Raw genomic sequence first — 13,741 nt, forward strand, 5'->3', positions numbered from 1 at the left:
AAAGAGAGTTTAATCCAATTAAATAGATCTGTGGAATAATTAAAGTCTCAAAGGTTGACATAGTCTAGGCATACTTAATACTGCCGGTTTTAGGACTTAGCCACATAAAAACACCAGTATATAAGGTGATATAAATAATCTACTTTTATATATACAAGTCAGGACCCCTGAACAAGCAAGTTCACCTCCTTCCCTTTTCCAGTTGCTGAGAGTATGGGAAAGGCTGGAGGTTCCAGAGCTTTTCCCTACTTCAGGGCTGAATTCAGACAGGCAGTCAACTGGGTCTAGAATACCTATTCTGAAGCACCTCTTCAAGGCTTCTAAGTAGGGTCTGAGCCACAGGCCTACTAAATTAAGGAGCTTGGTAAATAATCTGAATGAACAAACTTATTTCTTCTCCATTATCCTCTCTTAAAAAGTCTGGCATGATTACATGTTTAACACCTCTGGTGAGCCCCATTAGAAATCACTGTTTTAAATTCCTCCACTTATGTAAGGTTCTGCGTGTTGTCGGAGTCTAAGCCAAGGTGTTCCCAAAGTTTCTCTTCCCAGTCTCTGGTCTCTCCCCTAGCCCCACTTCCTGTGATCAGACAAGATGCACACTAATTTCCAGAAGATATAGTTCGAAATAGACTTAAGATCTCAAATCCTCATTTGTCAAGGAAGGGAGAACAAATCCAGGACCACAGCGAAAAGCTACCATGGAAACCTGAGCGTTAAGAAAAAGAAAAAAAAAAAAAAAAAAAAAAAAATCAACGAACGGAACCAGAAGACAGCGGGTAAGGGAGCCGAGGGACAGAGAAAAGCGAAGGACGGCGGACGCACTAACTGTACTCCAAGTGTGAGAAAGAGAAAAAGCCGCGTCTGAGGGTGACGGGGAGATTAGGACTAGACTCAAACGCTCCCTTGGCTTCTCAGGCCTGGCCACCTCGCGCAGGCGTCCCACGAGCCCGTAACTCTCTGCTCTTTGACCTCTTGCCCCACCCCCTTCCCTCCTCGGCGGCTGCCTAGCCGTCTTCCGGTGCTATAAAGACGGTTCCGGTTCACGAAGGTTCCCGGGCTTTGCGTTCCGCGCCCGGCCGGAAACTCCTTTGCCTAGCAGCCGGTTCCGGTTCGGTGAGTGGCGGCGGGAAACTGGGGGAGGGGTGAGGATGGAGGGAGACTGGGCCGGGAGGCTGTGTCGGACCGGGCCCGCCAGCCTCCGCTGGGCTGAGCGGAAGCGAGGACCGCGGTGGGGACAGTGCTTTTTCGTCCGCCCCGCCCCCTGGGACCACCTCCACTCCCCCCTGCTGTCCGGTGGCGGCTGTCTGGCCCGGGGCTGGTAGCTGGGCTCGCCCAGGCCGCCCTTTCAGGCCTCTGGCTCCTGACCCGCCGAGAGGCCACCTCCCTGCGGTCACAGCAGGCCCTTCTCAGCGCCCAGCTCCACTTTTCCACGGAGAAGAGGCCGGTTGGGATTCCTGGAGTTTCCCGCCAGAGCAGGGTCCTCTCCAAGGGAGAGCTGTTTTCACCAAGGAAGTTCCGCTTTCAATCCCACCTGCTTCACCTCTCCTCTTCCTTGAGACCTGAGTGATACTTCTTGACTACTTCTGTGTCTCACGTAAACAGTTCTCCAACTCTTTCACCCTGTGGTATTTCCCTGAGATGTGATATCGCTAGTACCACCACCAGAGAGAACCGTCTGGACCCTCTGCACAGGTTATGAAACCCCCCTTAACTGCCACAATTTTCTTACCTGGCTCATCTCGTCTTGGTAATTGTCTTGAACCTTTTCTTCTTATATCCTAACGTGATCTTTCTGGATATGTGCTAGGTTTCTCTGGTCTTGAGCTTGGTGATTTCTGTTTTATCAGTACCTCTACAGTTTTTCTGTTATCTTGTTGGCAATAACTTGCTCCTTTATCACTTTAAACTCACACTTGTTAAAATTATTTAGTTCATGTGGCATACTTAATTGTGTTGGAGTGGTGGTGATTCTTGTAAAAATGTATGTCGTCTTTTATAGTCTGCCAACTCTTTGACTTAAGGTTTTCATTGTAATGGGAAATTCTGGATGAAGTAGAACGTGCATAAGTATTCTTCACAAAGATAATTTGTATTCAGAACTCTTGCTGACATGTGGATGACACTGACTTTGAGGTTACAGTGACACCTTAATGAATGAACCTTACCGTTCCAATTAGACTGCTGCCCTCCCGTCCCTTTTAGAGCTTTGTTTATTTTATCCGATTTATTCAGTTCATTATCCCAACTGCAAACGTGAATATACTGTCACTCATCTGTTGAACTGAGTCTAGAGAGGGAGTGGATGAGTATACAAACAGGTTCTGCCACTTGTGGCTGAGGTGATGTAATTTTTTTTCTTTCACTGACTTCTTTGCTGTATCTGGGAACACATCTGGCATCCTCTACTGGTCTGTGAATTTTGTTGTTGTAGTTTTGTTTTTTGAGACAGGGTTTCTCTGTGTAACAGTCCTGGTTGTCCTGAAACTCAGGACTAGTCTCGAACCCACAGAGATCCACCTGCCCTTGCCTCCCAAGTGCTGGGATTAAAGGTGTGTGCCACCACACCTGGCTTGCTTATGAACTTCTAAGTGGCAGACCAGATCTTATTTGTATTTGTATCCCAACATTTCACACTTAGTATAGAAAGTATATGTATGAAAGAAGTTAAATACTGTTTAAAGCTGTAGAGTATTATGATGCTTAAGGTTAACACCTTTAGTTGGTTATCAGTTTATATTCTGTTGCAGTCAAGACTTCATCTTGCCGGGCGGTGGTGGCGCACGCCTTTAATCCCAGCACTCGGGAGGCAGAGCCAGGTGGATCTCTGTGAGTTCGAGGCCAGCCTGGGCTACCAAGTGAGTCCCAGGAAAGGCGCAAAGCTACACAAAGAAACCCTGTCTCGAAAAACCAAAAAAAAAAAAAAAAAAGACTTCATCTTTTCCCTCCAGGTGTCTCTTTCACTTGTGTTCCACATTAATAACTAGCTGCTGAATATTCTTTCTGTAAACTAAATGACTGATGCATACTAGAAATGAATTATTAGAATGATTTTCTTTTTCTTTTTGCATTTCAACTTTTATTTGAAAACAACTTAAATTTTTAGACAAATGATTTTAGTATATAAATTTGATTTTGTTTTTATATAGAATATAAAGATTTCCCTCATTAGCTGGGCGGTGGTGGCGCACGCCTTTAATCCCAGCACTCGGGAGGCAGAGGCAGGCAGATCTCTGTGAGTTTGAGGCCAGCCTGGGCTACAAAGCGAGTTCCAGGAAAGGCGCAAAGCTACACAGAGAAACCCTGTCTCGAAAAAACCAAAAAAAAAAAAAAAAAAAAAGATTTCCCTCATTAATCTTCCATGTGAAGGGGATTACAGGCCCGAAGAAAGACACACTCTGCACACGAAGTACACCTTGTATGTGTGGCACTGGAGACAAATGGTTGTCGTGCTCCTGCACATAAATTAGGACCGAGTGGAGGCATCACACAGTTGGGGGGAAATGTTCTAGTCAATCGGGTTCAAGAAGAAACAAGACACAGAAACTGCAGATAAGGCCAAGTCAGCAACTTTAGTTAGGGACTCGGGTTCTAGGGCTTGTGAGGCTGCAGTGTGCACACGGACACGGCAGGGCAGAGCTAGTAGACTCAACGAGGGCGTTCCACTAAAGCAAATGAACTAACGGAAATGAAAGGAGCGTGTGAGTGTTAGTATACCCAGGGCATGTTAGACCAGTGTCTGCGCAGCATGCTAAGTTAGTTACAACTTCTTCATTGGTGGGGATGCATCGTTAATGGTCTCGTTTCTGCCTCCTCTGTCCAAACTCAGGCATGTCTTATTTTAGATGGAGTATAGCTTTTATCTATTATTTCACCCTGTAAAAACATGTGAAGACAACGCTTGTTCTGGGCCAGAGGATGACCAGCGACCTTGTTTATAAACGGTTCCAGTCCCTGCTTCCTTTCCTCGATGAAATTATCATCAAATATTCCATCATCTCCTCTAAAAGAGAACTGCCACCTTGCTCTCTCTTTCTATTCACTTCGAAGCCATTCAAAGTCACTGTATCTCCTCCTAACAGTAGATTCCTTCAGCTTGAAGATGGGAAGATTTGTCTTGACCCAGATCTCGTAGGTGGTGAGGTGGCCCGGCCCACCCCCACAGCCTGCGGGTTGCTCACGTGGATCTCCAGGAAGTTGCTGGGCGGTCTGTAGGCGTCATGCTGGGCGTCATTCAGGTTCTCCTCCGGGGGCTTGGTGATCGCGGTCTCCGCCATTTCGTGTCAGCCTCAGCCGCGGCCTCTCTCCACCGCCTCCACCTTCTGCCAACGCCGCCGCCGCTGCCGATTTTCTTTTTCTTTTACCCGACATAGGGTTTCTCTGTGTAGTCTTGGCTATCCTGGAGTTCACTCTGTAGACCAGGCTAGCCTCAAACTTACAGAAGTCTGCCTGCCTCTGCCTCCTGAGTGCTGAGATTAAAGGTATGTGTCACCACCACCCAGCAAGAAAGATTTTCTTAAAAGGAAAAATTGTCCTCCTTGCTAGAACTTGAAGACATCTAAGGTTTCTTATCTAGGACTTCATGCAGAATCTTGGTTTTGTTGTTTTTTTTATTTATTTTATTTTATTTATTTTATTTTCCCCGAGACAGGGTTTCTCTGTATAGCTTTGCGCCTTTCCTGGAACTCACTTTGTAGACCAGGCTGGCCTCGAACTCTCAGAGATCCGCCTGGCTCTGCCTCCCGGCTCTGCCTCCCAAGTGCTGGGATAAAAGGTGTGTGCCACCACCGCCTGGCCGATGTTTGTTTTTTAAATCTCTTATTCCAACACCATTACGAATGAAGGTACTAGAAGCACACCACAGAAGCAAGGTGTATGTGTATTAAGGTATAAATGTGGAGCTTTAGTCATCTACAGATATAAGCCGTGATCGAGTACCCAAAGCTAGCTGGAGGTTATTTTTCAGTTGCCGCTGAATCTCTGAATGGGATGTTTGAGGGATTGAAGCTGTGCTGTGCCCGAGATGTGCACTTGATGAGGGAGTCTTGGGTCTTTTGCCCCATCTGTGTGAATTCATGCAAGTCATTTAACTTTTTTGAATTACTCCATATCTAGATTGTTTTCCCCCTGCACATCTCTAAAATGAAAAAAAAAATGAACTGGCATAGTTCTACTGGATACCAGAGGGTTTGTTTCTTTCTTTTTGAGAGAGCATCTTGCTGTATAATCCAGAGTGGCCTAAACTTCAAATCTTTCTGCCTTCTAAGTTCTGGTTACTATATTCTTAAATTGGTTGTCTTCCTCCTCCTCCTCTTCTTCCTCCTCCACCTTCCTTCTTCTTTCTTCCTCTTCATTTTTTGAGACAGGTTTTCGCTGTGTAACAGCTCTGGCTGTCCTGGAACTTCCTTTCTTTCTTTCTTCCTTTTTTTTTTTTTTTCCCCCTAGACAGGGTTTCTCTGTGTAGCTTTGGAGCCTGTCCTGGAACTCGCTCTGTAAATCAGGCTGGACTCGAACTCACAGAGATCCACCTGCCTCTGCCTCCCGAGTGCTGGGATTAAAGGTGTGGCCCCCACCACCTGGCTTAGCATTCTTTTTTAAAAAAGGTGTGTGGAGTGTGCTAATCACAATTAGAAGGTGACCTTGGTTGGTAGGATTTCCCCTCCCCCCACATTAATCTGGACCCTAAAAAAATTCTTCCCTAAGGTAGGAGGAATAGCTCAGTGGTTAAGATCTCTGGCTGCTCCTCCAGAGGACCTAGGATCAACTCCCTCAACCCACATGGTGGCTCACAAGTGTGCATAACTCCAGTTCTGGGGGCTCTGATGCCCTCTTCTGAGCTCCACAGACTCTAGGCATGCACATGGTACACAGACACACAGGCAAAATATTCATACACATAAAATAAAATAATCTTAAAAAAAATTATACCCTATTAAAGAAAGGGAAAATAGCCTGCAGAAATTCTAAGTAGAAGCTTTTTGCTACGTTGAGCATTTAGAAATCGTTGAAACCTAAATCTTAAGTTTTAAACCTGGGGAATCCTTCCTGGCAGGCCCAGGCACTGTGCTCACTGACGCAGCCTTCCTTGTATGCTCTTTGTCGTTGGGACCATTGAGAAAGTCTGTTGACATCACATAGTCCCTTGACCAGTTTGAGGAATCAGGAGGACTAGACCTGATGATCAAGTGCTCAGTCTGCTTAACTACGCCACTGAAAGTGTGTGTGTGTGTGGTTATGTTATTTACGTAGCTCCGAGGAGTTAGGCTCTTAACTACCCCAACCCTTTCCTGGGAAAATTCATTATCTGTAACTTCCTTCTGCAGGTGCAGCTACAATCAACTGTGTTTAGAAAATAAATGGGAAATTCTCTATTTTGAGACAGACGATATAGGAACACATACATACAGAGTGTGTGTTTCACTGTGTGGCTCTAGCTGGCCTAGAACTCACTATGTAGACCAGGCTGGTCTCAAACCTCATAGAGATCTACCTGCCTCTGCCTCTCAAACTGTTCTGTTTTTATTACTGTTGTTAATCTCTTGTTCTAATTTCAACTTTCCTAGGTATATATAGGAAGTGTGTGTGTGTGTGTGTGTGTATACAATTCAGTACCACTTGTTGTTTCAGACAGTTGTGTTCCGAGGCTCTGAATCAACCCAAGCAGACACAAGGAGTTACCACAAAGCAAGACTTTTTCTTTTTCTTTTTTTTTTCTTTTTTTGGTTTTTCGAGACAGGGTTTCTCTATGTAGCTTTGCACCTTTCGTGGATCTCGCTCTGTAGACCAGTCTGTCCTCAAACTCATAGAGATCATCCACCTGCCTCTGCCTCCAGAGTGCTGGGATTAAAGGCCTGTGCCACCACGGTCTGGCATAGCAAGTCTTAATACAGGGCAGCACAAAAGAAGTGGGGAAGGGGCGGGGCTAATCAGTCAGGGCCGCAGAACAGACCGAAGGGCCAAACTGCGACCCCAAATGCCAATTGAAGCAAGTATTTAAGCATAAAAATCACAAACATTTGTAGCCAGGTTATAATTTTTCACCAGTCAGAATTCAAAGATTAGGGGCTTCCTGAATGTTCCATCAGATAGACAATGCAAGCCTTTCAGAACAGCCAGTCAGATTCATTTGTCCTATCTGTTGTTGGGAACAGCCATGTTTCTAGAGAACTGTGGTTTAAGGGGGAGATGCGTCAGCTATTGGAAGTTTCCCAGCTCCCCTAGGGATTGGGAACCTGAACTTTATTTCACCCTACAGGTAAAATGGAGTCTGAAGGCAAAATACTTAAGACAAGGTGCTTTTGCCTGTTCCCAGCAAGACATATACCGGTACCTTGCAACATACCTCCTGTGTGAGGGGGACCTCTGTATAGATAGAGGGGCTTTGGTTTAAGCTGCTTTGATTTGGTTTGGTTGGTTGGTTTGGCACTAAGGAGTGAATAAAGGACCTTGTATATGCTATGCAAGGGTTTACCACCGAGCTGTGTTCCCCCCCTGGTTTTTAGTAGTTTGATGGATAATGTTGAGGGGGTGGCAGAGAGGGAGTACCTTGTACAACTGAAAGTGTTCCTTGACTGTACTCAGTAAATTCTTGTCATTTTGTTGTCCGCTAACACGATTTACAGAAGAGAATCTTAGGGTCAGAAAGTCGGTCACTTGCTTAGAAAATGTTTTCCTGTGAGGTAATAGAAAAAGCAGCGGAGTAGGAAGAATTCCTAGTTGTCATTTCATTGCAGCCACTAGCTGCATGATTTTTGTCCACATGATTCAGTCTCCTGAGGGTTGGCTTACTTGATTTCTGTTTTGATGATCTGTGGTTCTCGGGCCATCTGTAATTGCTGTCTAATGCAGAGTAGTTTGCACCCACGGAGCAATGTTTGCAAACACCTCAGACCGATTGTATTTTTCAGTTTTTTCTCAACAGATCAATAGCCTTTGCCATTTTTCTCCATTAATGACATAAATGTCACATCTGTGTAAGTTCCTGTTATACTATTTGAACTAGATGCTTCACGGTGTAATATTTATGTTTTGTGTTTTCTTTTATAGGATTTTGTATCTTTGCTAAAGTCAGTGATGTGAAAAGACCTGAAATGGGTAAGACTAACTAAAGCACTCATTCAGCCCTCTTGGTTACTGACTAGTTAGGCTGGAGAGAAAGATAAAGTTTTCCAAGTATTTGCTATGTTTGTGTCTTTGTGCATAGTAATAATATTACAAGATCTTAGTCCTAATTAAATACTACCATATGCTCAGCATTATTTTCCTTTGGTTAATACATTGCTTACAGAATCATTTAAGATCATTTTCTTATTCATTGAAAAAAACAAATGCACACTAGCAGTATTTATTATGTTTACTATGTATCTACTCCAAGTACTTAATATATATTAATTCATTTCATTGTTTCAGCCATCTTACAAGGCTACCGAATAGTGTGTACAAAATATGCAGGATTGTACCAACAGTGTGTCAACAAGGAGAGTGAGGTGCAGGTTTGGGAACCAGCTGGGAGTCATACACTGTATCCAGCAGAGTCCAGACCCTGGTCTGTAGTACTGGGTGGCACTGCCTCCTGTAGGGTAAGGGATCTGAGGAAGGCAAATAGTTCATGTCGCTAGCGATACGGAAACTTTGCAATCAGAACGTTTCCCCCTTTCATTCACAGCATTGTATCTGTAAAGGAGCTCAGTGTACAGAAATAGCAGCCAGTTTAGGAATAAGTTGAAAGGGCTACATCCATGGTTCCTTTAACTTCACCTTAACCTTCTCTTTACTTTTTCTCCATGTTTGCCCCCCCCCCCCATGCACTCTCTTCTTTCCTTGGTCCGCCCTCTCCCTCTCCTCATCTGTTTCCACTTTCTCATGGCTGCTATCAGTGTAAGTCACTGAGTTCCTGGTTCAGCTCTTTATGGTACAAATGTTTCTGAAGTAAGATTCTGCCACGGTACTGTAGCTAGCCATCAAGAGGAGATGATGCAAAGAGCCGTGCAAATAAATTCTACTTTTTTACAGAAAAATCAAGTGGATTAAGTTTTTAATGGCTGGTATGTGGGGGGAGGGTACATGCACATGTATGTGTAGGTATGCTTGCCCAAAGGGGAGTTTGAATAACCTGTCTGTCTTATTCCATTAAGACGGACTTACACTGACCTGGAAGCTTACTGTTTTTGCTAGGTTAGCTGGCTGGTCAGTAAGCTCCCAGAATCTGCCTGTTTCTACCCCACAGTGCTGGGGTTACAGGCAAACACAACCATGTCCACTGTTTACATGGGGGCTGGAGATTCAAACTGAGGCTCTCCTACTTGTCCAGCAAGCACTCCTACCCATGGAGCCGTCTGCCCGACTCCTGGCTCCAGTTTTAAAGCACTGTTTTGAGTGAGGAGAGGAAATGAACCAGTGTGAACAGTTTTTGAATGGTGATGTAACTCCTTCCCTTTTTTTAGTGAGAGGGCTTGCCGTGTTGTCCATGCTGATCCCAAACTCAGGGGTCAACTTGTCTTTTCAAGTGCTGCGACTTCTAGAGCATGGTTCTTTACCCAGTGTCCTATTTTTTTAAATATTAAATTCATTATACTTAAGACATTAAAAGTTTTCTTTGGGGAAATTTTATTATTTTAAGACTATAAATCAGGGTGTTTTTATTCTTGTATAGGTTTTGAGCTACTTGTTAGATGATATCAGTCAGTTCTAAATGGGCAGTTACTGTCTTCCGTGTTAAGAAAGAGGGGTTTTATTGGACTAATTCTTTGAGAATCACTTTTACTAGGTGAAAAGATTGACTCATAGGAAACTATTATTGGAAGGTTGTGTGACTTGGATCTAATCTGGACTCTCCCTAGACGATACTGCCGACGGGATGAAGATGGATGCTGGAGAAGTGACTTTAGTGAACCACAACTCCACCTTCAAAACCCATCTCCTGCCACAGTCATGTTTTCCAGAGGACCAGCTTTCACTTTCTGACCAGCAGGTTAGGAATAATTTTTTTCCTTTAATAAACTAATTGTTTTGTTCATTATAAATATTCATCTGATACAGTTTGAATGCCACACTAAAAAATCCAAGCATATAAACTTTTTAGAATAAATAATTTTAGTGTTTGGATTTCTGCTTGGTTTAAGATAAGAAAGTTAAAACAAAACAGATGATATATGAATTAAGAATAATATTTTTTAGAAAGCTCTTTATGGTTCCTCTGGATATTAAACTGTTGACACATAGATCTCTGTTCTTTTTTTTTTTTTTTTTTTTTTTTTTTTTTGGTTTTTCGAGACAGGGTTTCTCTGTATAGCTTTGCGCCTTTCCTGGAACTCACTTGGTAGCCCAGGCTGGCCTCAAACTCACAGAGATCCGCCTGGCTCTGCCTCCCTAGTGCTGGGATTAAAGGCGTGCGCCACCATCGCCCGGCTAGATCTCTGTTCTTTTAAACTAGGTCTTAAAATCACTAAGCATTAGCTTGAGGTGGGCGGGTGCACAGCCATTCAGAGCTTGGCTGTGATGTAATTCAGGGTGTTTCAAGGTCTTGCCCAGACGCAGCATGTGCATTGCTGGGGGCCTGGTGGCAATGCAGAGTCTTGCGTCTACCACTGGAACAGAGCTGTATTGTAAAGGCATCCCTAGCTGACTTGTATGCATGCTAAAGTAACAGGAACACTGCTGGAAAGCAGCCTTGGGCCAGAGAGGTGGCTCAGCGGATCCCGGCACTTGCTGCCAAGCCTGATGGCCCTGCTAGTGGAAAGAACTGCCTCCTTCAAGTTGTCCTCTGCCTCCTCACTTATGCCGTGGGATGTACAAGAAATAAATGTAATGTTTTAAATTAAAACAAAGAAAATAGTCTTGCTCAGTAGAAAAGCCGTTGGTAATTTGAATGAGATCATTTGTCACTGTGTGAATCTGCTTCAGTGTAGCTGGTTAGGCACTGGTCCCCCAAGTCATGTGAGTTTTCCATATATGTTTCTATTTTATTCGCATGCTAAGATTGCAACAGCACCCCTGATAAAAAGTAGTCTGTAAAGTGTTCAAAAGAATCAAAATCAAGTTGATATTCTCGGCTTCTGTAACATGTTACAGCTTATTTTCTGATAGAATATAGTAAATGCAGTTCAGCCATCCAGTGAACATTCTGTAAGTTGTAGAGCAGGTAGTTACTTCCCATCTTTCCCCTTAAATCTGAATGATTTCACCAAATTGTCTTTTTCTTGTTAGTATACAACGTATTTATAATATAATGGATATATACATAGTTTAGTGGGTTGCAAAGTATATCATAGTCCTGTTTAGTAATGTTTTCCTTAGTGTAGTCTTCTAGTCTCTTTGTCAAAAGTCTGTTTTAAGAAAACAATCTTCTGTTTTAGATCCTGCCTTCCAGGCAGGGGACTTTGGACCGACTTTCCCCATGTTCTACAAGAAGTGCAGCTTATCATCCAGATTATTACTCAGGTATGGCTCCTTGCTTGTATTCAAGTCACCAGACACCCTTCACATTTCTTATAGCAAATACTTTGTGTTTACCATCTCTAAAAGTGAAAACATTATCAGGTGTTGGGACATGGCTCGGTGGTAGAGCACTTACCTGTTATGCTCAAAGCCCTGGGTTTCCTCCCCGGCCAGCACTATAAAAAAAGGTGAAAGCATTGTCAAAAGTAACACAGCATTTTCCCATTAACACATCGTTTTAATAAGGTATTTATGTGTTTGCATTTAGTTGCTATTATAGTTTGGATTTAATGTCAACCAAATACTAATTTTTGAGTGGGAAAGTTTTTTTGTAATCTCCTCCTTGTCTATTTTATTATAGAAAGTAAAATAGCTTTGTTTTTTGGTTTTGTTTTGTTTTTACTGTATATGTAATACAAAGGGTATTTGTTTCATATTGATTTAAACCACATGGCTAACATTTCTATTCTTGAAACAATTAAACCTGAAAATTTATTTCTGTCCAAGTTCGTTCCTCCTTCGGGGCAGGAAATGTTAACTACATGTTTTTGTCTAGCACCTGCCACAGCCATATGCTTGTGTATTCAAGGACTTTGCTACTCAACCTGGGATCCAGGATAGAAGTTAGCATTCTCTAAGTGACTCCTGTCCCTGGCCAGCGGCCTTGTTGTCTGCCTCTTCCTAAGGTTTAGGCTCTGACAGTGTTCTACCCCTGACCTGGGTAATTAAGACTTTGCCCATGGTCTCTGGGCACCGTGACTCCGGAAGATTACAGTGGTCTTCCCAGGTCTTGTCACTTAAAATCCCATTTTACCACAAGTACGGGAATAACAGGAATATCATAGAGTCTGCCTACATGAGAGGGTTTTTTGGTAAGGATAAGCTTATGATAAATATGAATAAATATGCACATAATAATAATTATTATTATTTGGCTTCCTCAGGATTCTTTGTCAGCAAGATGAGATCTCCTCCCCTAAAAAGACGTTAGTATGATGTTCTTTTAGACTTATATTATATTTAAGTGTGGGTTATTTAGGTGGGTGGTGCTACACCTTGGGCACTAGATTTCCCCTCAGGATGGGCAGTGGCCTCTACATAGTATGTGTGATTGATTTCAGTGGTGAAAAGGAACTCAGAAAGTAACTCTTTTGCCATTATTATTGAAAAGGGCTTTTTGGTGAACAAAGAAATCTGGTGTGATAGATAGTTCATTATTAATCCTACAGAAAAAACAGTTGAGTAGTTAATGAAATCAGATCATTAATATTTCCATTTGAATCATGCTGTGTTTGCTTGTTATTTCATATGCCAGTTCACCATAGGATAGAAGCATTCCATTTGTTTAAAATAATTGCTTCATAATAAACAGTCGTATAGAAAATTAGATTTACACTCCTTGATTAAAAACCAAATCTTATTTAACTCCACTCTCTTTGACCTCTTCTGATTTATCTCTGCATATATTCATGGTATACATTTGTTTTCTATCCGTTCACATGTTCTTCTCCACATTTATTATTTTCTGCTGATTTTTAATCGGTGGCATTGTTAGGCACAGTCATAATCCCTTATGTGTAGTTTCAAACTCCAAAAGCTCTAAAAACATATTTTTAGATTTGATGTTAAAACCTACATGAGCTAAAATGAAGAGTTTTCTGTTTTGACTTCACTTATCCCTAAAATAGTATACCTGTTTTGCTGCATGTACCAATGTTTGCTTATAGAGTGCTGCTCCAGATTATACTGGCAAGTGTCATAGAATAACAGGCTATTTTGCTAAAATTCCAACTTTGCAATTCTGAAGTACAACTGGACCCCAAGGCTTTATGAGTTGGGGTAAACACCCAGCGCCCTCATTTGGGTCATCATTGTTTTTCCTAGGCTTAAGTCCACTGTACCTTTTCTATTGTTGATTATTATTATTATTAACACCACTTGAAAGCATTCATATAGTTTTTTTCTTAAATTTTATTTGAACTTTAATACTGACAAAGATATATCTGAGATTATCCCGGTTCCTCTTTTTCTTGACTGTGGCAATATTTGACCAGGTTCCAGCCACAAATTGTTGAGTTATTATACTGTTTATTATGTTATTAATGTTGAATTATTGTGTTTATCATCATACCACAAGTTGATCCCCATACCAAAAATCTTTCACTTGAATTTGTGACCTTTTTAAGAAAATAAAAGTATTTTGTAATAGTTTTGTATACATGAGAGAAAAATAACTGAATACTGAAGTCCTGCTGAAGAGGGAAGGCTGAGCTCTCTGTTATCCTCATTCTCTGTATACTATCTA

General features: G+C 42.4%; 2 protein-coding genes and 1 pseudogene across 7 annotated transcripts in view; 1 reads left to right on the forward strand and 2 right to left on the reverse strand.

Moving 5' to 3' along the window:
* The window catches only part of Pfkm (phosphofructokinase, muscle), a 43,515-nt gene extending 41,505 nt beyond the window's left edge, over nucleotides 1–2,010 (reverse strand). Inside the window, exon 1 of one of the 3 annotated variants that reach the window (XM_059247211.1) lies at nucleotides 1,733–2,010. The gene's annotated coding sequence lies outside the window, so the exon portion shown is untranslated. Of the gene's footprint in view, nucleotides 1–825; nucleotides 1,001–1,732 lie in introns of those variants that run through there. The other 2 variants (XM_059247210.1, XM_059247209.1) reach the window with 2 other exon arrangements.
* Nucleotides 1,134–13,741, forward strand: part of Senp1 (SUMO specific peptidase 1) — a 70,552-nt gene continuing 57,944 nt past the window's right edge. Inside the window, exons 1-5 of one of the 4 annotated variants that reach the window (XM_059247213.1) lie at nucleotides 1,134–1,750; nucleotides 8,047–8,094; nucleotides 9,840–9,970; nucleotides 11,355–11,439; nucleotides 12,381–12,422. In XM_059247213.1, coding sequence (XP_059103196.1) covers nucleotides 1,699–1,750; nucleotides 8,047–8,094; nucleotides 9,840–9,970; nucleotides 11,355–11,439; nucleotides 12,381–12,422 — 358 coding nt within the window. In that variant the 5' untranslated portion in view covers nucleotides 1,134–1,698. Of the gene's footprint in view, nucleotides 1,751–4,360; nucleotides 4,482–8,046; nucleotides 8,095–9,839; nucleotides 9,971–11,354; nucleotides 11,440–12,380; nucleotides 12,423–13,741 lie in introns of those variants that run through there. The other 3 variants (XM_059247215.1, XM_059247216.1, XM_059247214.1) reach the window with 3 other exon arrangements.
* On the reverse strand, nucleotides 3,707–4,277 carry LOC131896641 (sorting nexin-3-like; annotated as a pseudogene).

The sequence above is a fragment of the Peromyscus eremicus genome, chromosome 20, assembly GCF_949786415.1.
Source record: "Peromyscus eremicus chromosome 20, PerEre_H2_v1, whole genome shotgun sequence".
Taxonomy (NCBI): Eukaryota; Metazoa; Chordata; class Mammalia; order Rodentia; family Cricetidae; genus Peromyscus; species Peromyscus eremicus.